General features: G+C 37.5%; 6 protein-coding genes across 7 annotated transcripts; 2 read left to right on the top strand and 4 right to left on the bottom strand.

Annotated features, from left to right (window-relative positions):
• On the bottom strand, positions 1–822 carry LOC119985645. The gene is made up of 2 exons (XM_038829934.1): positions 358–822; positions 1–228 (listed from the first exon to the last, which is right to left on the bottom strand). Exons 1-2 carry the CDS (start codon positions 677–679, stop codon positions 212–214), a joined length of 339 nt encoding a protein of 112 aa, XP_038685862.1. The 5' UTR covers positions 680–822; the 3' UTR covers positions 1–211.
• Positions 823–5,111: 4,289 nt separating this feature from the next.
• On the bottom strand, positions 5,112–5,914 carry LOC119985644. Its single transcript, XM_038829933.1, has 2 exons — positions 5,504–5,914; positions 5,112–5,289 (listed from the first exon to the last, which is right to left on the bottom strand). The coding sequence occupies exons 1-2, from the start codon at positions 5,829–5,831 to the stop codon at positions 5,273–5,275; spliced, it is 345 nt and encodes a 114-aa protein (XP_038685861.1). The 5' UTR covers positions 5,832–5,914; the 3' UTR covers positions 5,112–5,272.
• A 939-nt stretch (positions 5,915–6,853) lies between these two features.
• Positions 6,854–8,530, bottom strand: LOC119985587 (pectinesterase PPME1-like). The gene is made up of 4 exons (XM_038829879.1): positions 8,039–8,530; positions 7,740–7,946; positions 7,386–7,627; positions 6,854–7,108 (listed from the first exon to the last, which is right to left on the bottom strand). The coding sequence occupies exons 1-4, from the start codon at positions 8,528–8,530 to the stop codon at positions 6,949–6,951; spliced, it is 1,101 nt and encodes a 366-aa protein (XP_038685807.1). The 3' UTR covers positions 6,854–6,948.
• A 3,075-nt stretch (positions 8,531–11,605) lies between these two features.
• Positions 11,606–13,350, bottom strand: LOC119985639 (uncharacterized protein At1g28695-like). The gene is made up of 2 exons (XM_038829929.1): positions 12,791–13,350; positions 11,606–12,170 (listed from the first exon to the last, which is right to left on the bottom strand). Exons 1-2 carry the CDS (start codon positions 13,328–13,330, stop codon positions 11,658–11,660), a joined length of 1,053 nt encoding a protein of 350 aa, XP_038685857.1. The 5' UTR covers positions 13,331–13,350; the 3' UTR covers positions 11,606–11,657.
• Positions 13,351–15,245: 1,895 nt separating this feature from the next.
• On the top strand, positions 15,246–17,181 carry LOC119985640 (probable pterin-4-alpha-carbinolamine dehydratase, chloroplastic). Its single transcript, XM_038829930.1, has 3 exons — positions 15,246–15,723; positions 16,655–16,847; positions 16,959–17,181. Exons 1-3 carry the CDS (start codon positions 15,328–15,330, stop codon positions 17,048–17,050), a joined length of 681 nt encoding a protein of 226 aa, XP_038685858.1. The 5' UTR covers positions 15,246–15,327; the 3' UTR covers positions 17,051–17,181.
• A 1,829-nt stretch (positions 17,182–19,010) lies between these two features.
• Positions 19,011–24,639, top strand: LOC119985638 (respiratory burst oxidase homolog protein C-like). Of its 2 annotated transcripts, none has more exons than XM_038829928.1 (13): positions 19,011–19,840; positions 19,924–20,083; positions 20,161–20,209; positions 20,294–20,407; positions 20,497–20,919; positions 21,052–21,435; positions 21,531–21,626; positions 21,932–22,047; positions 22,143–22,245; positions 22,382–22,455; positions 23,607–24,169; positions 24,275–24,407; positions 24,493–24,639. In XM_038829928.1, the coding sequence occupies exons 1-12, from the start codon at positions 19,276–19,278 to the stop codon at positions 24,382–24,384; spliced, it is 2,757 nt and encodes a 918-aa protein (XP_038685856.1). In that variant the 5' UTR covers positions 19,011–19,275; the 3' UTR covers positions 24,385–24,407; positions 24,493–24,639. The 2 variants fall into 2 exon arrangements, with proteins under 2 accessions (XP_038685856.1, XP_038685855.1); XM_038829927.1 differs by having other exon boundaries at positions 24,275–24,410; positions 24,496–24,639.
• Positions 24,640–25,228: the final 589 nt, after the last annotated feature.

Raw genomic sequence — 25,228 nt, 5'->3', positions numbered from 1 at the left:
TTGAAATAAACAACACAATTTAACAACTTTTGCAGATTTCACTTGTACATTATTACATTTAAGAAATACCGTTTGAACGATTTGCGTATAGACGAAAAAAAAAAAAAGGGTGGGGTGGGGGAAACAAGTAGAGGAGGAAATCAGGCCTGAACACTTGATCTTGCTTTGTAGTTTATTCGATCCAAGCTATCTGCAAAAGGCTAGGTCTTTCTCATGGACTAGTGATGCCTGCAGAGTAATTTGAAACAAATCATCAGCAAGAATTATTAACAGATTAAATATTACCAAATCAATTTTGAATTTCAGTAGTTTAAGCCGCCAAAATTGATTTTGGTGCTGAAGTCCAGAAGAACTTACTTCCACACTTGAAATTGTGAGGAACACTCCTTCCACAAGCTTCAATTTGCTTAATTGTGTTTTTCACATTGATGAGAGCAGCCAATTGCGGTGTCACAGCAGGGCAGACGCACTCCCAATGAGTAACCCTTATACGCTGACAACACGCCGGCGATGCATTACGCCCCAAGATCACCGGCCTACACTCGTTCACCAGAAGCCTCTGCTCCTCCGTGCACTGGTTAGCACCCTTCGCCGCCGGCACCTCCAAAACAGCCACCACGATTAAGGCTACTACGAGCATCATAAACCACGAAGAAGAAGATGATCTAAACCCCATCATCTTTGTTGCTGTTTCAAATCCCTCAAATATCTATTTCTATTTGATCACTGCGAAGAGCCCTTTTAAAGAGAGGGAGAGGCTTGAACTGGGAGTGTGAAAGCAGTAGTGGGAAACTGGGAATGGACGCCATTGTAAGTCAGTCGTGCTTGTCTTGGTCAATTCACCTTCCACGATCAAACGATATCGTCCTCCCAATCAATTAGTCCATTTTGATGACATTTCATCGGAAAGATAAGTTTGTAACGTAATGCCAAGGCTAAGGGTAACGAGTAAATAAAAGATTTTTAGAAAACTAATAAAATATATAATAAAACACTTCAATATCATACAAATTTGGACTTTAATGATTATCCTAATCAATATTCGATCCAATGCAAGATGTGATACAATATGGTAATGATCAAATATCAAATAATCGAGAATTACACAAAATAGATTTTTCAAACAACACACTGCGCACAAATTTTGCAATACAAATTTCCACCTATAAAATGGTGTCTAAATGCAACGAAATTATTTATGCAATGTCACAATCTTGATAAGCACTATTTCAAATCAAAATTCAAAGTCTAGCTATATGAATAGTGCGAGGACAGATTAGTGGTTCAAAAATTCTACAATCAAAACACTTGTCCTAATGGTTTAGAGAAACCTCCACTAATGTAATTAACAACCTCAAGCAATGATACTTCTAAGCTAATTTGGTGGAGAACTCTCAAATACAACAATGGTAGCCTCTAAGGTATGGATTGAAATGTAGAACAAGTAGGCTTTTTGAAATCTTAAATCAAACCCCCAAGATGAGAATCACTCCCTCCTTGCAACAACAAGATAGTGAGGAAGTGTTTGTATGGGCAAGGGTAGAAGCTTGAATCAATGAACAAGTTGGCTTGAATGCTTGTAGAGAGTGTTTTCTTTCAATCTATGCAATAGCTTCTCCAAGTTCTCCAAATGAGGGAGAATCCTAATTTGATTTTTCTCTACACAATCTTCCCCTTGGATCAATCTTCTATCTCGCAATCTTGGCCTTTCATTCATGGCTTAATCTTAGCCCTTGATAACTTGAACAAACAAATCTCCACCTTCCGTTTAAGTGTCGTTGAGACTTGTCTCAAATTCTCCATTTTGACAAGCAAAAGTGTCGTTTCAATATCAGCCCTTGATCTTGCTACTTTGGTCTTCATCTTGGCCATTCAATGTCTTCAAGCACAGTTGACCATTGGATTAAAAATGTCTCTAATCCAAGCCATCCTTAAAAGTGACCGTTGGACACCTTCTCAGAGTTGAGAACTTTGCTTCTTTGCATAGCAGTCATTGAACCCACATGAACCTTCAAATCTGAGCCTTTAATCATTCTTTAATTTTCAGCCGTGGACGTAAATGTACTAAACAATCTTGTCCTTCCATTTTGGCTCCAAGACTTCAAAAGCAAACCCTAGGCAAGGGTCCTGTTTGGTTGCACCAAACTAATCTTCTTGGTAGTACAAGTCTTGAATGAAGAAGCCAAACAAAGACTATCACAAATCTAAGTTGTAGTATAAGTAGGTCCCACATGTTGGTCCTTTGAACAGAAAGCCTTGTTGGCTCATTCTCCTCCAAGTCTCTTAGCTCCTAGCTTTGTCTCTTGAATTCTAAGCCAATAAAACTTCCCTCGAATGCCTAGAAGCTTTGACAAGAATATTTCCAGCTCAAACAATTGCACATGCTTGGCCAACAGAGGTCCCATGCAAACAACCCATAATTCTTGCACAATGACATACTGGGGTCCAAAATGAACTAATTCTTGGCACAGTTGAATAATTATCTTCTGTTTTTATTCAATGGAGGGGATAAAATCCACAAACAGGGAAACCTTAACCCATATCTCTAAGAACTCTCCTTGGCCAAGAAACGCCTATCATATCCTCCCAAATCAACTTATTACACTCCCTAATTGGATCGTGGACCATTTGTAAACCCCAATCATGCATAAGAGCTTCACTCGCATGGAAGTCTGCTACGCGATTTCTCTCCCTAACAATGTGTTTAACCTCCACCAACCACTCCTTACTCAGAAGATCCAGACAAAGCTTTATCAGGTTATAAAGAGATAGCCTCGGACTGCACCTTTTATTAAGCCACTCTGCCACCAACAAAGAGTCAGTCTCAAGGATAATCTTTCGATAAAATGCAGCTTCAATATGTCCAAAAATGATAGCCTTAAGGCTTGTTTCAATCACCATTACATATTGACCTTAGTGGTAAATTGGTGAAAATAATATTTTTCATAATTTTCTAGAGCTCCAAGCTCATTCTTGGAAACCAAACTTCAAATCTCTTGAACATACTGAACTCTGAGTCATATGAGACCACAATGATGATTAACCTACGAGGAAATAGGAGTTAGAACTCCCCAATTGCATGTAAGCTCAAAGAGCTTCATATCAAGAACATAAGTTAATTATATTTGAAAAACAACCCAGAAAATTCAGATTACTTCATGATAAATCATTTTATACATATTAGAATGCCCGTATAAAAATTCATAACAATCGGAAATTGTTTGGTCACTCAACCAAGCAAGTAGGTTACTTATAGTGAAAACCGATAAGTTCTAAATGTAACCTTACTACCATTTTACAAACTCAATGTAAATGACATTTTATCTTGAAATTTCCTTATTCAAATATATTCATAGTGATGAAATTAAGGTGCACACAAAAATTCATTTAAATCGGAGTTCATTTTGTTGACCACGTTTACTAAGAACACATATGCACAAAATTAGGTTAAACCTAGTTTTGACGGAATTTAAACATATGACCCAATATATATGTGATGCACTTAATTTCTCATGATTATAGTCCTAATACATATATTAGATTTTCGTGTGCATGTGGTTCAAGTTTCAAGTCATTTAAACATAAATTGGTTAAAATATGATAATTGGAGAATTGATGTCTTAACTTAGTCCATTCTATTTCATTTGCAAAATTGAATTTTCAGCATATATTCAAGCATGTATATATGTCAAATCCACATAGAATTAGGCAAAAGCCTCACTTAATCAATAAGATCTATCCATTCAAATTTAATTCACATAAATCAAATGTTACTTTAATGTTTCAATATCATTTACAAATGATTTAATATCATCAAAATTAGACACGTAGGACCATAGATCCAACAATTGTCATAATTTTGATCACAGAGCGGAGACACACTTGAGAGAGTCGCGGATAGCTCAGCCGTGTACTTTTGAAATCGCCACCAATTCAAGTTTATAATGGAATTGAACATCTTGAGATAAGACATGGTCGATTGGTCCAAAGATTCTCGTATGAGTCCGAGGGTCATTTATGTGTAGATGAGGTGTTAGACACCTCATGAAGATTAGGTCATGCAAGCTAAAGAATCCTATGGAGAATCAAGTTTGTCAATCAAAAAGTTCACACGGCCGTGAATTAAGGACTAAAAAGTTAAGCTAGTTATTAGTTTAGAATTAGTTTTAAATAATAGTAGTCTTCTAGGCTACGTTGGCTTTTGTAGGTAGAATTATATTTCTATATAATATTTTATTAGGATTATAAGATAGTACTATATTATTTTATTTTATCTTTTGAAGCAAACACACACAGTAATAACCCTAGCTAACCAAAGCCCCTAAGGGCAAAAAGATGTTTGGTTTACTATACTTATATACTACACACACTTGAGACAACCGATGTGGGAGTTTTACCCAGGCTTTTCAAGTGAAACACTCAAACAATTTTGGACTCAACACACACCGGACTAGAACAATGTTTTAGTTTTTTTGAAGCAAACACACACACACAGCAATAACCCTAGCTAACCAAACACCGCCCCTAATAGCAAAAAGATGTTAGCTAGGGTTATTGCTCTGTGTGTGTGTTTGCTTCAAAAAAACTAAAACATTCTTCTAGTCCGGTGTGTGTTCAGTCCAAAATTGTTTGAGTGTTTCACTTGAAAAGCCTCGATAGTACTATATTAGGACTAGTAGTCTTTGACTATAAAGAGTCAATAGATTTATCGTATTGACATCAATCAAATTAAACAAAAAAGAAAAAAGGTTTGTTCTCAAAATCGAGAGTTTTCACTCAACCCAACATTATTATTAATTCCGCTAAGATCAAGGTCTTCATCAACACCCTACAACATCTGTCCCGAAAGACAATTGCCATATGGGGATAGGGAGATTCGAGTTTCATTATCACTTAAATGTAATTATGAGTATATCCCCTGCTTTCATGTTTGTTTGAGAACCTTTACCTATTTAGCATTTTATATTTTGACTCACAATCTACTCTTCCAGAAAATAATGAGCACACCAATCAACTATTCAGATTCTTTAAAAAGAAATCTCGCAAGTTTATCTCTTTTAGCCTTCCCATATATATTGAAGAGATTGAAATAAACATTTACTTATTCATGGTGCATGCTAACATCTTGCGCAGATTTCACACATACATTATTACATTGAACAAGAAAAACAAAAAAAAAAACACAAGCAGGAGGAACTCATGAGGCCCTGAACACTTGAAATTGCTTTGTAGTTTATTCCATCCAAGCTAGCTACAAGAGGCTAGGTCCTTCTCATGGAGTAGTGATGCCTGCAGAGTAGTTTGAAACAAATCATCAGCCAGAATTATAACAAATTAAATTTACCAAATTAATTTTGAATTCAGTAATGATACGGATCCCAACAGTTGTTATCCTAACAGATTGTTGTTGTGAATTAATTTGGATATCAATTGTTGCGATCTTTATCATTTTTCGTTTTGAAGCCAAAATTGGTGCTGAAGTGAGAAGTCCACAAGAACTTACTTCCACACTTGAATTTGCGAGGGACACTCCTTCCACAAGCTTCAATTTGCTTAATAGTATGTTCCACATTGATGAGAGCAGCCAACTTAGGTGTCACAGACGGGCAGATACACTCCCAATGCGTCACCCTTACCCGTTGGCAGCACGCCGGCGATGCATTACTTCCCGAGATCACCGCCCTACACTGGTTCACCAGAAGCCTCTGCTCCTCCTTGCACTCGCTAGGACTTATTGCCCCCTTCGCCGCCGGCACCTCCAAAACAGCCACCACGATTAAGGCTACTACGAGCAACTTACACCATGAAGAAGGTGAGCTAAACCCTGTCATCTTTGTTGCCGTTTCGAAGCCCACAATATATATATATATCTAGTTTTATTTGATTTGTGCTGGTCTATTTCTGTACTGCGAGGGGCCCTTTTATAGAGAGGGAGAGGAAAGGATTATACCGTGTGTGAGTAAGCAGTAGTGGGAACGGAGTCCTTGTGAGTCAATGGTGCGTGTTGTATGTATATGCATATTAGTCTTGGTCATCTTGGTCAAGGCTAATGCATGGATTGAGATGACCAAGACTAATGCATGGATTGAGATTTAAAAAAAAAAAAAAAAAAAGTTTCATATATTTACTGTACAATTGGACCTTTATTTTGGATTATATTGATTTTACAAGTTGGGCATAGTTAAGAGCTCAAAGAATATTAGTTTAGAAGTGGCTTCCAATTAGTTTTATGGCAAATTTTGGAAATAGATGAAGTCGTGAAGAACGTTATTACTGATTGGAAGAAATCTCGTAGCGGATTTCTGGGCCCCAAAATTTTTTATAGATTTTTTTAAAAAATGATGAATGTACTTTGATTGAGTTTACGAGTCTAATTATATTTTGTCCTAAATAAAAATTGAATTTATCACAAGTGAAACATAAAATGTTTCAGGATAATATTTGACGGTACAAAATTTTTATATACTTTTCAAGTTTAATTTATTTTTCCTTTTGAGATAAAAAAAAAGTATATGACTAGCCTCGTAAACTCAATCAAAAAGTATATCACTAGGGGGAGGGCTCGGCCATCCATAAACCGGTGGCTTTTTTATTTTATTCAACAAAAAAAGCTGTAAGAGGTCATTTCGAGGAAAGTCTGGAGTCAGTGAGGTTGTGGCCCAGTCAACTCTGGGCTTTTTCACTTTTAAATTGCTCCAACTTGGGCAGCCGCCCATACCCCATTTCCCACGTGGATGTATTATCAACTTTTATTGGTAGGTCCCGGCCAGCAAACACAAGCACAAGTTGAAGAATAAAATCCTATTATTTCAATGAATTTATTTTTTAATTATATAAACAATGCTGACGTATACCACAATTCACTCCTTTTAGCTATTACTAGCATGGAGCCCATATACTCTTTTTTTTTTTTGATAAAACATGGAGCCCATATACATGATGATGTATTTACATCTTGGGAGGAGGGAGAAGCCATTTGGAGGCATGAATGAAACCAAGGGAGAGGAATTGGTTGGCCTGGGCTGGTGCCAGGTTCTTGGTGAACTTGGCCCTTGTAGCATGGTTGGATCCTGGTCCCTTGCACTGGTATTCCCCAAAGAAAACCGTCCTGCAATGCCACAAATCAAAGTTAATTCACAATCACAACAATAAATTGAACAAATAAAGATTCCAACAGTTGGTATTCTAAGTTATCTCAGCTACTGAGTTGAACACACACGATTTAAGTGAATTCATGAGTCTCACATGTCTCACATGATTTATATGAAATTTTTGTGCGCACAATTCAACAACAGATGAGATAACTTAGAATACCAACGGGGTTTCCTATAATTACTAAAAAAATTGAATGATTAATCTTTAGATGGAATGAAGTAGTCAGTTACTTGGCGCGTTCAGGTTTGAAATTATCGCTCCATCCGGCAGGAGCAACGGCATTACCCAAGTCACTGTAGGCAAAAATGACTTTGGGATTAGGCATCCATGCTCTTCCCAAGTAGGTTCCCTTCCCACCTCCTGTTACTTTGCAATGCACAAATGCATATCCAGTATCTTCTGCATTGTTTTGTCTTGCGTGTGCAGTTATCACAGTAAACCCTCCTTCTGGTATCACATTTAGCTCTGTGTTCTACAATATAATGTACATTGTCATCATTATATATAGGCATATATATATATATGTGTGTGTGTGTGTGTGTGTATTCTAGATTGGCAGAGGTTGGTTTCATATTTGAACGTACCAAATAGAGGGACTTGGCATTTCCAAAGATGAAATCAACGGTTCCGGTAATCAAACAGTCCTTGAAGAAATGAAGGCCCTTATCATCACACAGGGTGTCCTGGAATCCGATAAGTTTGCAATTATACATTGCTGATTTGTCTCCTGAGATCCTTGCGGCCACCGCCTGTGCTCCCTTTCTCTTCCCATCCGGCCTCGGCGCAGAATTCTAATTGGTACAAAACATATATCATTTCATCAAATATATGTACAAAATGTGTCTAATTTACGAGATCAATTAAGCATTTTTGTTTTCTGTACCTTAACAATGATATTGGCAGCGACAAAGTAATCGGACTCCGTGATCAAGGTAGCGCTATTGACAGTTCCATATTGAGCGGCCGTGCCACTGTAAACAATTGTTGGCATTGCATTGGGTGCACCATACAATGTAACAAAAGGCTTGGAACGATCGATTGTGACCTTCTCTTTGTACTCTCCAGGTCCAATTGAGATAATTACACGTTGTTTGTTCCCAGAAGGAATACTCTTGATGGCTTCATTTATAGTCTTGAATTGACCACCACTTTTGCTAACCTTAATGACTTTGACACTAGCCTCTGCTGCAGCCAAAGCAGGGTCTAAGGTCGCCTTACGTTCCCCTAACGACTTGACATTGGCCTTAAACCAGTTGCTCACTTGCGCCGCGTCTGCCGGAATCGGTGTCGTGTCGTGTGAGATGACGATGGGGGAGATTAGCAGAATTGTTGCTACTGCTGCGTAAATGGAAACAATAGCATTCTTGGTCGACATTTCTGTGTTGATTGATTGTGGTGATGTCTTGAGTATTGTGGAGGGTGAATTTTTATAGAACTAGAAAAAGTGCAAAAATAGGGGGATTGAGAGATCTGGCATTGTTTTGCTTCTCATTTTGTGGTTCTGTTAATTTGGACACATTTTGTGCCAAGCAAAAAGAGGCCATGAAATGCACATTCTTTGGCTCTTACATTTTACCGCATTGTGTTCCTACTAAAGCGAAACTAAAAATGGTATTTGCCTAATTTTGGATCATAAATCATGGCAGTAAAGGGTCTATAGTTAGTAATACAACCATCGAGCATGCCGTAATTGCTCGTTTTAGCGTCTTGGTCTTCATGGGCCGTGTTCAGAGATATTAGAGACTAATAACAGATAAAGAACGAATTAATGGTGGTTAGATGATATCTGCTATTGAGTTGTGATCAACGTTGATTAATGTGGATGATGATTTTTTGTCGTAACAAATGGTTGTGATATCTAAGTTACATGTAGAGATAAATAAATTTTGAAAAAGATTGACACTGGTATAATCATGAAAAAATTTAAAAATATAAAACTCATGTAAAAGTTAAATTTGTGTAAAGTTTCAATGAAAACTCGAGCTTTTATCATATTACATTAAGTTTCTTTGATACCTACCAAACAAAAATTTAGGTTTCTTTGATTATTTAAACATTTTTTTTGAACGTTGTAATCTCAGGCCCCCAACGTAAATTATACGCCACCAACTCTACCAATATTGGCATGTACAAATTAATTTGTGGTAAGAGCTAGAAGAGTAATATAATTATAGTTAGAACCAAGCCTAACATCATGTTGTACCTTGTTTATGGTTCAATAGGGGCCAAAGTTGGACCCAACAATTAAAAGTTAATAATACAAAAAGTCCGAACTTTCAATTGATTATGAAAAATCTAAAAAATTGGGAGTCTTAACCCAAACAGTGATGAATAGTTTTTGCAACTAATTTTTGATGATGAGCACTATTTGAACCCCACGATTTATTAACTGTACCCCAAAATATCGTCAAAAGGCCTACTCTTAATATACCCCAATGTCCTTACCAAATAAACCTAAAATCCTTTCAATCTTGGCCTTCCCTGTTCATCTTCCAGAAATCAACCAAAGCCTCAAATCCTTTCAAGGGCGACTTGTGCTCGTCTACGACTACATGCTGCTCCAATCTCAGGAAAGATGGAATGAAACTCGAATTTGAATAAGAGAATCAAGAGCCGGTTTTCAAGTTAAGTAAGGAAAGACTTGCTCACCTCGGACGGGTTAGGACAACTCCAAGACAAGAAAGACAAGGGAACATCCATACTTACTAGAAAGCTCTTGCTCCATTTCTTTTCCATAAAGGATTTCCCTTTAGTCGCCTTTGACAACCCTGGAAAAGTCTCGCTGGTCCACGCCCACGGTCCAACCCGCGCCTGCAGTCCGACATGCTGGCAACAACGCTATCAAGTCCTCACCGATGTTGCCGAAGGACTGAACTACCTCCACCATGGCTGGGATTAGGTTGTCCACCCACACACAAACTGATTACCGAAGAGATTGTCGCATGGGTCTACACCAAAGCACAAGCGTGACTCATTGAGTTGGACTCCACGATATGGGAAAGGGTTGAAGGAAGAGGAGATGAAGGGGTTAGTTATGAAAGGCATGAAGAAGAGGAAGAAGAGCAAAGATTGGAGCAAGAAGAGAGGAACCCAAATAGAACAAGAAGAGAGAGGAGGCAGAGTTGTAGATTTAGGGTTTGCAATAAGGGTTACACATTGTGTTCTTAAGAAAAACAGAAAAAGGGGTATACTCAATAATTTTATATTTTTAGTTGGGGTGTACTAAAATTGGGGTACACTTAGTTAAATTTGGGGTTCAAATAGTGCTCATCTTTTTGATATGATAAAGATTTCAATCGTTGGTATCTCAGTTATCTAAGCTACTGAGTTGGACGCACATGACTCAAGTGAATTCGTGGGTTTCACATGTCACACATAATGCACATGAAATCATGTGTAGAACTCAGAGCAATTGAAATAACGGGGCTACTAGGTGTTGGGATCCCTACTATTATTGTTTTTGATATATATCATGAATTCCATTAGGGCTGTTATTGGTATGGTAAATTATCCATTGGTATACCATTACCGATCAATTGGTTACCGAAAATAACAGAAGATTGGTATACCGTTACCAATTGTTCGGTACGGTAAATTTACCGATGATTTCGGTAACGGTAACGGTAAGCAAAGTTCAAAACCGGTAAATTTCCCGATTACCGACATATATATTAAATATATATTAATATTATTTTTAGTTTTAGTTTTATTTAATTATGACCATTAGATTGATCTAATTTAATCTAGACCATTTATTATTTTTAGGGTTATCATTTATATATCACTCGTAGCAATTTCATTAACTTTAAAGCAGCGTTTGCTACATAACAAAATGCTTTGTTGGTATTGATTACATGCTTTTCTTCTCCATTTCCATTATGGTCTTTTATCTTTATTTATCTTGTTTCTTCTAGCTTTCATGCTATGGAGTTTAAAACACTTCGGATACTAAAAATATTAGAAATTAATGAAATGAAAGATTTTCCGTTATAGATTGTTGGAATAATGTTATGTGAATTCTCCTTTCTTTTTTTCTCCGATTGATAGGTATTTTCTCTTATTCACATGTAGCACAATGATCCTTCTCATTAATCTATTACTTTTATTATTGGTATTGTAGGCAAGATGAAAGTGTTGTACTTTCATACAATGACTATTAAACACAATACTACTTGATGTATTTTTTTTTTCTTTCTCTTTTTTAAATAAGTTTAAGAATTGGTAAATTTACCAATTACCGACTTACCATTACCGATCGATCGGTATACCGACCATCGGTATACCGACTCTTCCGGTAACGGTAACGGTAACATTTTTTGAGTTACCGAAAGAATTGGTATGGTAACGGTATTCCGTGTTTGGTAACGGTAACCGTACCAATAACAGCCCTAAATTCCATAACATAATGACGTACATTCAAACAAATAACAAAACTATACGTACATTCTTTACAATTCTATGCTTCAACGAATTCTGTTTACATGGCATGACTTGATCAGAATCTAATGCCATGAATCAACACACGCCACATGCCTTGACCACGAAAACGCTGACGTTTCATTTGGAGAGGAAGAGAGTGACGCGGCTCTGAACCTCTTCCAATCGTGAATAACAGACGTCAGATCAGTCACCTTGGCATTTATAGTCCTACAGCAGTTGGAATGGACGGTTGTAACAGCCCTAACGTCTCTGCTGTCTTGACAAAACCCACTGAAGTAGAGAGTGTCCAAGAATCTGACCCTAAGGCCCAAGTGTTGGAAGACACCTTCATCATGGATCATGGTGTTGAGCACATCTTGCTCTTTGAGACCAGTAGAGTTGTCTTTCTTTGCGTACCAGGAGTCGAATAAGGAGACGGTCTTGTTGTTGGACATGATCATGTAGAAGCCGGTGTTGATTGGGTTGGACTGGGACCATTGATCACCGTTGAAGAAGTCCGTACTGATCTGAAGATCTACCGTGTCGTTTTGGATCAGCCTTGAAAATGGGTTCCTTAGCCACATAACGTCAGTGTCCTATTCACCGAGTCAAATACTTGGTAATCAGAGTTAATGAGATCACAAATTAACGTATGGAATTAATATTTAATTTTTATTAATTTACTCAGTACAAGTCTTGGGTATTTTACCCAAGTGCATTTTGTTTATAAGATGATGATGTTTGTGTAACAACGACTACTTCTTCTAAGATAATTTTAACTAAACTTAGATCACATGATTTGATCATTTTTTGGTATCAAAATTCAGCGGATCTCGATTAAGACTTTATCATACATCGGATTGATATAACTTAAAAGACTATCAAATATTGGATTGACATGACTCGGTTAGCAAAGGTCTAGTCTCTCTCACACAACCAACACATTTTCTTTGTCTAAGAATCAATAGAAAGAAAAAAAGAACAAATTTGTATGGCCCAGAGCGAACAATATTTGGACTCGGATTTCTAAAAATCTCCATTATGGAGACGACGACTTAGGGAGCGATCTTAATCTCACACATAATTAATGAACACAACACACATCCAAAACTAACACATCAAAGAAAAATCGAGGCAGAGAAAGAAAAAAAGAAAGAAGTAGAGGGCTATAAATCACACACACACACATATATGTATGTGTGTATATGTACCGTACCATGAATATGAAGTTGTAACCGCGCTTGAGTACGTCCCCAAGAAACAGAGTTCGTCTCCACATCATCTTAATGAAATCATCGGACATGTAGACCTCCTCCCCATCGAATTCCACACCGTCGGTTACAAGCTTATAACAATGAAGCCGAAGAAACTTGCATCTCTCGAACGCCGTCTGATCAACAGCCACCAATAACAAATGATCAATCAAGCCCCTCGTACCTTCACCATGCCAAAAACTATTCAAAAACAAACCTAACATCGATCTATCGTCTCCCTCAACGTAGGCTTTATTCACAATTGCAATTATAACAGTCTTGTTATTCGACCTCGATGCCTCGGCCAACGCTGCTTCAAGCGCATCGCTACCACTACTGTCGACGGTCGCGCTCGATGTTGTGTTCAAGGATTGGCAATGTTGAGGTTGGGATGAAAGCAAGGGATTGGTAGTGGTAGGTGCGTAGACGAAGAGATAGATTGCCCCAAGAAGTAGTAGAAACAAAATTGCGATTAGACTCGTTTGATCTTTTAGTTTGTCCATTTTTGAGTATTGTGAAGAGAACTCGATCGATGTAGCATATACCTATAAAGATCAACTAGGGTTTAAATAGGTATCAGAGAGAAGAGTTTTGTGGTTGGTAGAAGTCTATTACTTGCCTATGTTGGGAATTAAATCCACTATTAATGCGTATTTTAAGGCCAAGTAAAATAAGGTAATTATCGACATTAACGGGGTGACAAAACTTTGTCCGATCCGGATTAAACCAAGTTTTGATATAAATTATATATTCAAAATCAAAGTCCAAACACATAAATCTTGTTTGATTTACTTGTCTAGATCGTAACCCAGATTAGATTATTGTCCCATTTATTTGTCCGGATTTAAACCAATCCATGTTTGGTTAATTAAGTATGTACGAAATCCAATCCGGGTTAGGGTCCAAACATTCAAATATTTTATAAACACATGTTGTTGTCCGACCTGGAACGAATCTTGTCCGGGTTAGGGTCCGGACATCCAATTTTTTTTGTCACCCCTGTACATATTTAAAGATCAACGAGGGTTGAATAGGTATGAGAGACTGAAAGAGAGGAGTTTGTAGTTGGCACAAGTCTAGTTGTCTACGTTGGGAATTAATTCCACGATGAATACCTACTCTAAGGCCAAGTAAAATAAGGTCATTATCGACGTCAATTAATACTATTAACGAACATGACATGTAGTCCATCAGTTTGGTAACGCATGAGAACTCAACAGGTTTATTCTATCAATTTAATCAATGGAATAGTTTTATTCCACTCTTTTATCCTATAATTGATTGTCCAAAATTTATTATTTTAATATAGATTCTATTGTTTTTTAAAGCACAATCTAGAATTCATTGTTTTAACTCTGAATTCATTATTTTTGAAAAATCCATTGAAAAAAAACAATGGAATTAAGATTTACTCGATAAAACTCATCAACAATAGATTTTGTTAGAAAGAGTTTTATGCGTTGATTCTGAATATATAATTTTTTTAAAAATCTAACATGTATTTTGAGAGTTAAAACATTTTAAAATTTAATTTAAAATACTTGGGTTCTCATGGACTATCATTATATGAGCTATCACTATATGGACTACCTAATACTACTGTACTATTAATACTTAGTCAACGTGCACTTAATGGTGTTGGGTCAAGCTGTGCCCAAAATATATCTATATATGTAACTCTATGATAGGTGTTCACTGTTCAGCCCAAATCCAAACCAGACTGGGAACCTAAACAAGAGCCCAACCTATTTGAGTTAAGTTTATATGGGCCGTTATATGTTATACCTCACTCGTCTAGTCGATTCATTGCAATTTGCACATGCCACATGGTATATGAAGAGTTGTTAAATGAAAGTTTCAACATAAGTTTGCCAAATTAATAAGTTTTCTCCATAACTTTGATGCTAAGCACTTGGGTGACAATGTAGTGATGAATTTGTCAAGAGCTAAATCTTATGGATTTGGAAGGTCCTAGATTTCTACTAAGAGCAATACTTTCGTGGTCACGTGTTGGGTTTTGTTTCAATTAATCCTGTCGTATGGTGGGAAAGATAAATGAAATAATAAAATTGATTGAGGACAAATTAGAAAACAAATCTAGTGTTTTTACGTTGAAAATGCAGTAAACCACGTTATGTTGGGAGTGAAAGCAGTTCTTTGCAATTTCAACTCCGAACTCATCGTGGTGCGATGATACCGAAATGCACGGCTCACTAAATATTTTTTTTATTCAAATACGATCTATTCAAGCCAAAAACAATGCATTTGGCATGTGCAAATACACCGTAAAACGCACTTATCGTATAACACCCTGACGGCATTAACGAACAGAAGACACTAAACGCATATGAGGCCAAGTACCTGGGCCCAACCCAACATTAGCTTTGATTGGTCCACAACAATACAACCGGCCGTTGCTTGAGTTCCCAATCGATTGAGGCCCAAAAGTCTACGAACCACCAGATAAGCTTACGTAGACAGAACCTGCTTGTTTTTGGGTATGCCATGTCCATTTACCGAAAGTAGCACGAAATTTCCATACACCAGCTCTCCCATGGCCAACGTCTTCCTCACTTTATCTCCCGTCTTTCTCTCTCCCCTCTCCGCTTCTCGTCACCGCCACTTCGATTTAAACGTTCTGAATCGGAGGCGTATGGGTCCTATAACGACTCGGGCTCTGGGAGCTGATAAGATTGGTGACTTTGGGGCTAGAGACCCATTCCCGGCCGAGGTAGAGAGTGGGTTTGCAGATAAGGTTTTGGGGAATTTTGGCACGGAGCATAAGATTCTTATCCCCCAAGTCTCTGCTCTTTCTCTGGCACAGCAGGATTGTACTTCCATATCTCCTCTGCAGCCTCCCATTTCAGTCGATGATGCCCAGAGACTGTTGAAGAAGGTAATTTATCATTTCCCGTGTCTTTTCACTAGTTGCCTCTCTGTTGCAGTTTTCTTAGGCATGTCCCAGTAATTGAATTTAGGTTTTCTATGTGAATTTGAGCTGTTGGAAGGATAAATTCCACTGCTTTTCTGGAATTTTTTAACATGGTGGATCATCAAGAAGTTACTGAGTCATGTCTTTATTCTTTGGTGAATCCTGTTGCAGATGGTGAATTGCAATAACCTTACAAGTAGAAATTTGTGTATCCAGTTCCATTTTATTGCTAGTGCTGTTGGATTTCTGTTTCTTTTCTCAAAATTTAGATTCTTAACTTGTGGAAAGGCAGTGCCAATTAAGCAGGTTTACATTTACAGTCTTTGTTACTGGTGTGAGACATATTTTCATACCCTTAAAATCCCTTTTGGATCACCTCCAGACACAATAATTTGAACTGAAAAATCATGCTATCTGTTTAATGAAATGATTCAGGGCAGGCTGGAGATTCTTATGCCACACTCTAACTGTTGATTCAATGGCTGCGACACCGTGTAACGGTTTGGGTGTGTGTGTTATTTAGTCACACCCCAAAGGGCATGTTGGGATGGGTGGTTCCTCAGTTACAAAAAAAAGTATTATCAGTGCTTCTATGAGATTCTTACTGTTGGCTAAGATATATGAGGCCATATCAATTCGAATTTTCAAACACCCTTTCCACATGAGCTCTTTGTTGTCAATTCGACTAATGTGTAATGTGCTTCAATTTTCTGATTGTATGCCAGAAGATAAAATTGATACTAGGAAACCGTTCACAGACATTAGTTTAAATCAGTACAAGGGAAGTTGTTGATGCCAATGCGATTCTGTTTTTTTTTTCTTTTAATTCTGAGAATAAGAAGATGAAGAAGTTGTATTTGTTTGATGTTTTCTACGAGTGAAGTTTTGGTTACAGATTCTTGGCTGGAGATTGTTGGATGAAGAGGGTGGACTTAAACTACAATGTTTGTGGAAGCTTAGAGATTTTCAGTGTGGAGTGGAGCTTATCAACAGGATTTATAAGGTTACGGAAGCAGCAGGGCATTTCCCAAATCTCCACTTAGAGCAGCCCAACCACGTTAGAGCTGAATTATGGACTGCTTCCATTGGTAAGCTATCTAACAATAGTTTCCTTTCATGAACCTACAAAAGCGAGTTCATTTTTCTTTCATTTACATGTTCATGAACACTGCCTGCAAATTGTTTGACGATATTTGCAGGAGGCTTGAGCATGAATGACTTCATTGTTGCGGCTAAAATAGACGAGATAAAGACGTCGGATCTTGCTCCCAGAAAAAGGATTTGGGCATAAGTGCAAATCCTACAATACCTGTTTCTTTTAATCTTTGGGTTTTTCCTATCCAACAACCACAGATGGCTCATCATTCTTTGTAAGCATTGTGCACAAACGGATTCAATAAGATCGTTTTCGTCTTCCTCGAATGCTTTGCTTCTTTCTTTTGGTCAAATGAGACCCTCTGCAAGAGATTGATACAGTTCACATAGATGATCATCGCTCTGCAACAATTTGTTCCAGTCCCACTCCCACTCACTTCACCTTCAAACAGGAAGTGATTCTGTAGCGGGGTTACCTCTAATGGTATCGGGTTTGCGTCTACGGCCCATTAGTTGATTTGTCCATAACTCTTGCGGTCCATTGCTTAGCACTAGAAAGGCCCTTTCGAATTCTCTCAACCTCGGCCCAGATAACAAACCTGAGCCTTCTCAAGAGAACGGAACACTACCACTTCCATCTGTTCTCGATGAAAATATGCCTTGTGTTCTTCCATTACCAGTGCACGATTTCGTTCCAGCATATGAAGCTGACTGTTCAACCGCAAACAAGAAACCAATGGAGCTGTGTCTGCCCTTGGCAATGGCAGAAGAACCAACATTTGAAGTCATGAGCTTAAACTAATTTTTTTTCCAGTCATGATCAGCCATTAAAGCGATGCACAGAATGAGGAAAATGACCTGTAATTCACCCCTCCCAAGTGTATGGACTTCAAGACCAGAACCCTTGTCTCCCCCGTCCAGGCCGTCCTACTGTGCCAGATCCCACAAGTGTTAAAGTGTATGGACTTCAGGCTTCTGCAATGAAAAGAATGATATTACCTGCAGTGGCATGCAGCACGTCATGAATCACCAAGAAACCAATCAAAACATTTTTAGCGTTTTGCACGTCTTGGGCTAGTCAAAGTCTTCCGTGCCCTTGCAAGTGTGCAAACTACAGCATATATGTATATCGGGCCAGCTGTCTCTAATCGTGTAGTGGGGATTCACCTAACTTGGTTTATATGTATACATAATATGGGATCATCAGCCATGTGTATGGCAAGGCGAACTTTTGTGCAGATAGCTTATCCAATCTTGGTTTTGACATGCTTGAGGGTGTACATTTTTTCTCTAGTCCTCTTGTTGTTACTATTCTTTTCCTTTGAGAATATTTTGTAGAGGTTTTCCGTTCCAGATTTTGTCTTGTTTAATAATATTTTCTCTTCCTAAAAAAATATGGAATCATCATAAATTAATTATACCGTTAAACCATCTTAACTAATTTTTAAATCCTAACCCTTTCAAATTTCAACAAACAAATATTGTGCTTTTTAATTTCTAGTAAAACATATTGTATATGTAATTAAATTAATTTATGTATTTGAATTGCTAATTGAACATTTGTTTTGAAACTTTGATTGAATTGGATATACATAGTACCTTTTATTATAATTTTTTTTTTAAAAAAAGCTAACAATAAACATTCAACAGCATTTTCACAGCCTTTAAGCTCCACTTTTTTACAGCATTACAGCTTAACTTTTTATTAGGTTTAAAGCTCTAAAACTAACTGAGTTGAAAGTTTAAGTTATTCCACATGCTAAATTAACAAATATTAAAATTAATACATGTTTATAAAAAAAATTTAAAAATGATTCCCAAACCGACCCTTACTCCTTAGAACAAAAATAATAAAGATTCCAGTGATAATCATCCTAGAAGCATCCCAGTAGTGTGTGGCATGCATTCAGTGGATGTACAATTTGAAAAAATAGTGGTTAGAAAAATAATGGTGTCAATTTAGAATCGAACTCTCGACCTCGAACAAACGAATTTCTTTACACTCTAAATTCTAAAAGATAAACATGTAAAGTATGGCCATGTGGTTACCAGACCACAATTGACTAAACTTCATATTTTATAAATTGGATCCAGACATTAGCCACCTTGTTAAATATGTATAATAAGATGTTCGACAGAAACCTTTTTTTTTTTTTTTTTTGCAATTTGCTTAACCACCACGTCTAATGACATGACCTAATTACACAGGTTTGACTGTTCAGGCTCTGCTTTTCCTTCACTATATGTCCCAGCCATGGTGCACACACCACTCACCTATCAATACCCCATAACAGCAGGAAAAGAAAACAAAAGAAACCATAATCACATTTTCTCCAGCTTTTCAGAGTCCAACAAGAAGAGGAACATTATTTGTTAGTATTGTGTTTACGGGCAGAGTTGGAAGTAATTTGTGCACAAAAAATGGGTTCACACCAGCACCACAACCTGAACTACTACTCAGATTCTGAGACCACCGGCGCCGGTGACAGAGTACCTTACAGCAGTTCATTCAGTGGACCGTTAAACAAAAAAGCAGGGAAAAAGAGTGCGACGTTCAAGGTACCAGCAGTCGCGGACTCGAGCAAATCCAACGATGAACAATCATATGTGGAGATCACTCTCGATATCCGTGAAGATTCGGTGACGGTTCACAGTGATAGAACTTCTAACCGCGAAGATCCGGAGCTTCTTTTACTCGCTAAGGGCCTTGAGAAGAAATCTCCGTCGGTTTTGTTGAGAAATGCTTCTGCACGCTTCAAACAAGTCTCTCAAGAACTGAAGCGATTTACTTCGTTTTCGAAGAAACCGGTGGCTCGGTTAGATAGGAAAAAATCAGCGGCGGCTCGGGCGTTGAAGGGGCTAAAGTTTATTAACAAGACTGATGGATGCAGTGGGTCTGGATGGGATAGTGTTGAGAAACGATTCGATGAACTCACTGAATCCACGAATGGATTGTTGACTCGGGCTCTGTTTGGCCAATGCATAGGTACTTGTATGTGAAATCCTCATCCTCTGTCCTGTACTCTGTTCGCATTTTGTGAGTAATTAAGGTGTTCGACGAAATGACAGGAATGAAGGAGTCGAAGGAGTTTGCAGGGCAGTTGTTTGATTCGATTGCAAGGAAGCAAGGGATTAAGGGAGATTCAATCGATAAAGAACAGTTGAAAGAGTTCTGGGAACAGATCTCCGATCAGAGTTTCGATTCCAGGCTTCGAACTTTCTTTGACATGTAATGCTATCGATTGAATATACTCTGTTTTTTCTTTCAAGTTCAAATATTCGATCCTTCTTTCATGGTGATTGCAGGGTGGATAAGGACTCAGATGGCAGAATCACAGAAGAGGAAGTAAGAGAGGTCAGTAATTTGCTGGAACATCAACCATGTGCTTGTCAGAATATAAATACTTAACAATTCCTTATAATTTATATATATTTGCAGATTATCAGTCTCAGTGCCTCTGCCAACAAACTAGTTAATATCCAGAAACAAGCAGAGGAATACGCAGCACTAATCATGGAAGAGTTGGATCCAGAAAATCGTGGATACATCATGGTACAAGCTGTTTTGATCCAATCAATATATATATTCTTGGGTTTATTAAATTTTTTCAAATTTCCGATTATTGGTTCAAAATTGAACAGATAGACAACTTGGAAATGCTTCTACTAGAAGCACCATACGAATCCGTTAGAGGAGAGAGCAAGAACCTAAGCAAAATGTTAAGCCAGAAGCTTACACCAAAACTGGAGAAGAACCCATTAAGAAGATGGTGTACAAGTAGCAGGTACTTTGTATTGGACAATTGGCAGAGAGTTTGGGTGATGGCTCTGTGGATTGGGGCCATGGCAGGCCTATTTGCTTGGAAGTATGTTCAATACAGAAACAGAGCAGCATATCAAGTCATGGGTCAATGCGTATGCATGGCGAAAGGCGCAGCCGAGACACTTAAACTCAATATGGCCATAATCCTGTTTCCCGTCTGTCGAAACACCATCACCTGGCTTAGGAACAAGACCAGATTAGGCGTTGTGGTTCCTTTTGACGACAACCTCAATTTTCACAAGGTAAGACATAGCAATGCAGCATGTTTACCTACTTGCAAATGCGGGCGGGAGGTCACAAGTTCAACTCCCACGTCCAATTCGACGTTATTTCCACACGGGCTAAACTATCTGGCAATTAATCTCTTTTCGCAGGTAATTGCGGTGGGGATTGCAATTGGAGTTGGAATCCACGCGATTTCACATTTAGCCTGCGATTTTCCGCGACTACTTGGTGCAAGTGAAGAGAAATATAAGCTCATGGAGCCATTTTTCGGGGATAAACCTTCAAGTTACTGGTATTTTATAAACTCAGTGGAAGGAGTAACTGGGATTATAATGGTAGTACTAATGGCAATAGCCTTCACATTGGCAGCTCCTTGTTTCAGAAAAAGTAAGCTCAACTTGCCTAAACCACTTAAGAGGTTAACTGGATTCAATGCCTTCTGGTATTCTCACCACCTGTTCATCATTGTCTACACTCTGCTTATTGTGCATGGGATTCACCTCTACTTTACCCACAAATGGTACAAAAAAACGGTAAGCAAAGTGAATTTTGATTACTGCGTTATAATTTGCTGTGGTAATTAATTTTACAGATTAATTAAGGGTTTTTTTTTGCATGGCAATTGCAGACTTGGATGTACTTGGCCGTTCCGGTCACTCTTTATGCCTGTGAAAGGTTGATTAGAGCACTCAGGTCCAGCATCAAGGCTGTCACAATACAAAAGGCACGTAATGAATATATTGTTTGTGCGAAAATGTCAAGGATCCCAGGATTTTTTTATCTAGTTATCCTAAATGCTGAGATCGTGGGCCCCACATAAAGCATATGAAAGAGTGTGCGTTCATCTTTGTATTTTGAATAATTGAGACATCTCAACATTTTGGATAGTTGAGAAAAAAAAAAAAGGCGAGGCTCAAATGCTGATTGTTTGTGTCCCAATTGTCATATGCACTGATTAAACATATGCAGACCAATTAATTAGTAAAAGAAAATACTATAATTTGATACACTTTATAATTTTGTATATAGGTGGCTGTGTATCCTGGGAACGTGCTAGCAATTCACATGTCGAAGCCCCATAATTTCAGATACAAGAGTGGACAATACATGTTTGTCAATTGTGCTGCCGTGTCTCCTTTTGAATGGTATAATATATATTCACAATTCAAGCCTTGAGAATAAGAATATATATATTCTCTTCTTTATTTTTGTTATTTATAGTTTTTGCATGTAAATACAGGCATCCATTTTCCATCACTTCAGCCCCTGGAGATGACTACCTCAGCGTCCATATTAGAACGCTTGGTGACTGGACTCGACAGCTGCGGACACTATTCTCAGAGGTATATATGTATATATATAACTTAATTAATATAATAACATAATGTATCTATTAATAAATAATTAAGCTTGCAGAATATTATAGCAGGAAAAATATAGATGTAAAATAAATGAATGCGAATTTTGTTTGTTGATAAGGTGTGTCTGCCACCACTGAATGGGAAGAGTGGACTCCTCAGAGCTGACTGCGTCCAAGGAATTAACAACCCCACGTATGTTCTTATAATTTTTATAATTTTTCACTTCTAGGAATTACTTATTTATTTTGTTTATACATGAGTGCAACTACATACACATATTAAGAAAAATAACAGACATATATATATATATATATATATGGTCAACTTCTAGGGAGAGAATATTGATTAGGTTGTGGTGGGTGGATAACTCTCACGATTATATCTTCCCTAAAAGAATACTAGATATATATTATTGCATCATTGTGTAGGACGAATCTTAACCACCCTTAGATATTGGACGTCACATTGCATTTGTATGGATATGTATACTTACATTCATAAACTTCCAATAAATTGCACCAAAAAGGCTGTTGAGTAATGTTACTTGTAAAGATTAATATCTCCTATACCTTCTTAGAAAGTGAGGACCACGATCCCAATTCTACTTTTGGTTTCCCCTATATCTAACTTGAGATTTCTTAACTACTTTGGTGATAATATAGTGGTCAATCTCGAATTTTAGGATCCAACTGTATGGATTCAAAAGATTTTAAGTTCGATTCTCACTAAAAACAATATATTTATAGTCACGCGCTGAGTTTTATCTCAATTTACTATGTGTTCGCACGAACTTGACGATCTTTATCTCTAATGCATGCTTTGAAACGTGTTTGAAACTATTGCTGATAATTGATTTTGGCCTTATTTCATTGCTGTCATTGTGAGGCCAACTTGGTGCCTTCACTAACTACACTACCTACTGTTTAGTCTGATATGATTGTAATAAATATTCAATGATTTAATTATAATATACGTCACAGTCTGGCAATAATTAAAAATGTGGGCGGCTAATTAAGAAACTTCCAAAAAGTAACAATATTCGTTAATTAAAAAAATGATCTAGTGGAGTAATTTGTTTACTTAAACATAATTTTAAAATATTCATAATGCTAACAAGCACTAATTATCTACTAATTTCTGTTTGCTTGTTCAATCTACTCGGGTATATTCCAGTGTAATTCTATAATCCGATGCATTCCAGTGTAGTTCGGTGTTTGTAATTTCCTAGTGTAATCCGATATTGTCCGGTGTTTGTAAATTGCTATGTTATTTTTGTGACGCTAAGTTTAACGTTTGCTATCTTAGAATGAAATGAATGTTGACAAATTTGAAACGTTGACCAGCCTTCCAAGGGTTCTAATCGACGGTCCATATGGAGCGCCAGCGCAAGACTACAAAAAATACGAAGTACTACTACTAGTTGGTCTGGGAATTGGTGCAACTCCCATGATTAGCATTGTGAAGGACCTAGTGAACAACATCAGAGCCATAGACAACGAAGAGGATGATATTGATCATAATAATGCTTTAGAGAATGGTAGCAATAACCAATCAAAGAACCCTAGCCCTCCTTCTGGACACAGAAGAAGAGAGAACTTCAAGACTAGAAGAGCATACTTCTACTGGGTCACAAGGGAGCAAGGCTCGTTCGAATGGTTTAAAGGGATAATGAACGAAGTCGCGGAACTCGACCATAACAATGTGATCGAGCTTCACAACTATTGCACTAGTGTTTACGAAGAAGATGATGCTCGTTCCGCTCTCATCGCGATGCTTCAGTCTCTCAATCACGCCAAGAATGGCGTCGACATTGTCTCTGGCACGCGTGTTAAGTCCCACTTCGCTAAGCCTAATTGGCGCAATGTCTTTAAGGGCGTTGCGCTTAATCATCCTGATTCAAGAGTTGGTGAGTACTCCTCACCCACTAATTTAATTACTTTATTCACTAATTAAGTATTCAAGTTAATTGAGTTTAGTAAACCCTAATCAGTTTAATTATCAACTAATGCAGGGGTGTTTTATTGTGGGGCACCGACGCTGACCAAGGATCTAAAGCATCTTGCTTTGGACTTTTCACATAAAACAAGCACCAGATTTGATTTTCATAAAGAAAACTTTTAGACTCAAAGTGCACTGTATAAGGACATATTATATATATATATATATTATATGGAGAGAAATGGAAGCTTAACTACTACCGCAGCACAGCATGTGCGTGGCAGGAAACGTCATGCTCTTTTGTTTTTTTGTAAATGTTAAGTAACGTGGTCTCTGTCATTGTTTTCTCATATTCGTTTTAAGTATAGAACAAACATATCAATCAAAGGGAATGTATAGATTGAGTTAATTAATGAAATTTCTGCATATAAATAAATACGTATATGTATGTAATATGATCGATTGGGGTAATTGTGTTTTTCTATGAAGGTTGCTGTCGAGGAGGTAATTTATTTTTTTAAAATGATATTGTTCTTCATATTGCCTGATTAATCAATCTTTTCTTCATTTCTTGCAATATTTGTTATTTTTCAGTTGATTTGGTTATGTAAAAAAAAGAAGAAAATCCAATAAACTAAAATCAACATTATTGTAAGAACTTTAAAAATAGTTGAAAATTTTAATCACTTAATTATTAATATCTTCGGCCCTCGAGGCTTGAAGAACATCTACATAGTCTAAATTTATAAATTTAAAATGACCTTTTTTTTTTCCTCTAAAATTTGAGGCCCAAATTTCGGTTTTCTTTTGTGTGAGAAGGCTCAAATTTGTTAGCTTCGTGGAGGCTCCAGGCCCATCTGTTTGCCAAACATGAAACAACAGCTATTCTACTGTATGTGCTGCAATGTTAAGGGCCCATTGGACCAATGCGGCCCACTTAGCCACTGAAGCTAATCAATACACTGAGGCCGAGCAGCGAAGTATATAATTGACCTTGGGCATTGGCCCGTTTGAAACAGCTTTTTTA

The sequence above is a fragment of the Tripterygium wilfordii genome, chromosome 19 (assembly GCF_013401445.1).
Source record: "Tripterygium wilfordii isolate XIE 37 chromosome 19, ASM1340144v1, whole genome shotgun sequence".
Taxonomy (NCBI): Eukaryota; Viridiplantae; Streptophyta; class Magnoliopsida; order Celastrales; family Celastraceae; genus Tripterygium; species Tripterygium wilfordii.
The sequence above is the reverse complement of the archived record's forward strand: the minus strand, read 5'-3'. Positions and strand labels throughout refer to the sequence as shown.

Excerpts from the sequence above, each read along its gene's own strand:
- LOC119985645 (XM_038829934.1), bottom strand. The coding sequence starts at position 679 with ATGATGGGGTTTAGATCATCTTCTTCTTCGTGGTTTATGATGCTCGTA.
- LOC119985640 (XM_038829930.1), top strand. The coding sequence starts at position 15,328 with ATGCCATGTCCATTTACCGAAAGTAGCACGAAATTTCCATACACCAGC. Across the intron at positions 15,724-16,654 it reads CCCAGAGACTGTTGAAGAAG|ATTCTTGGCTGGAGATTGTT; the intron begins GTAATTTATCAT and ends TTTTGGTTACAG. Across the intron at positions 16,848-16,958 it reads ATTATGGACTGCTTCCATTG|GAGGCTTGAGCATGAATGAC; the intron begins GTAAGCTATCTA and ends CGATATTTGCAG.
- LOC119985638 (XM_038829928.1), top strand. The coding sequence starts at position 19,276 with ATGGGTTCACACCAGCACCACAACCTGAACTACTACTCAGATTCTGAG. Across the intron at positions 21,436-21,530 it reads ACAAATGGTACAAAAAAACG|ACTTGGATGTACTTGGCCGT; the intron begins GTAAGCAAAGTG and ends TGGCAATTGCAG. Across the intron at positions 22,456-23,606 it reads CAAGGAATTAACAACCCCAC|CCTTCCAAGGGTTCTAATCG; the intron begins GTATGTTCTTAT and ends AACGTTGACCAG.
- LOC119985587 (XM_038829879.1), bottom strand. The coding sequence starts at position 8,530 with ATGTCGACCAAGAATGCTATTGTTTCCATTTACGCAGCAGTAGCAACA. Across the intron at positions 7,628-7,739 it reads ATGCCAAGTCCCTCTATTTG|AACACAGAGCTAAATGTGAT; the intron begins GTACGTTCAAAT and ends ATTATATTGTAG. Across the intron at positions 7,109-7,385 it reads TTCAAACCTGAACGCGCCAA|GACGGTTTTCTTTGGGGAAT; the intron begins GTAACTGACTAC and ends GTGGCATTGCAG.
- LOC119985644 (XM_038829933.1), bottom strand. The coding sequence starts at position 5,831 with ATGACAGGGTTTAGCTCACCTTCTTCATGGTGTAAGTTGCTCGTAGTA.
- LOC119985639 (XM_038829929.1), bottom strand. The coding sequence starts at position 13,330 with ATGGACAAACTAAAAGATCAAACGAGTCTAATCGCAATTTTGTTTCTA. Across the intron at positions 12,171-12,790 it reads GTTACAACTTCATATTCATG|GACACTGACGTTATGTGGCT; the intron begins GTACGGTACATA and ends CTCGGTGAATAG.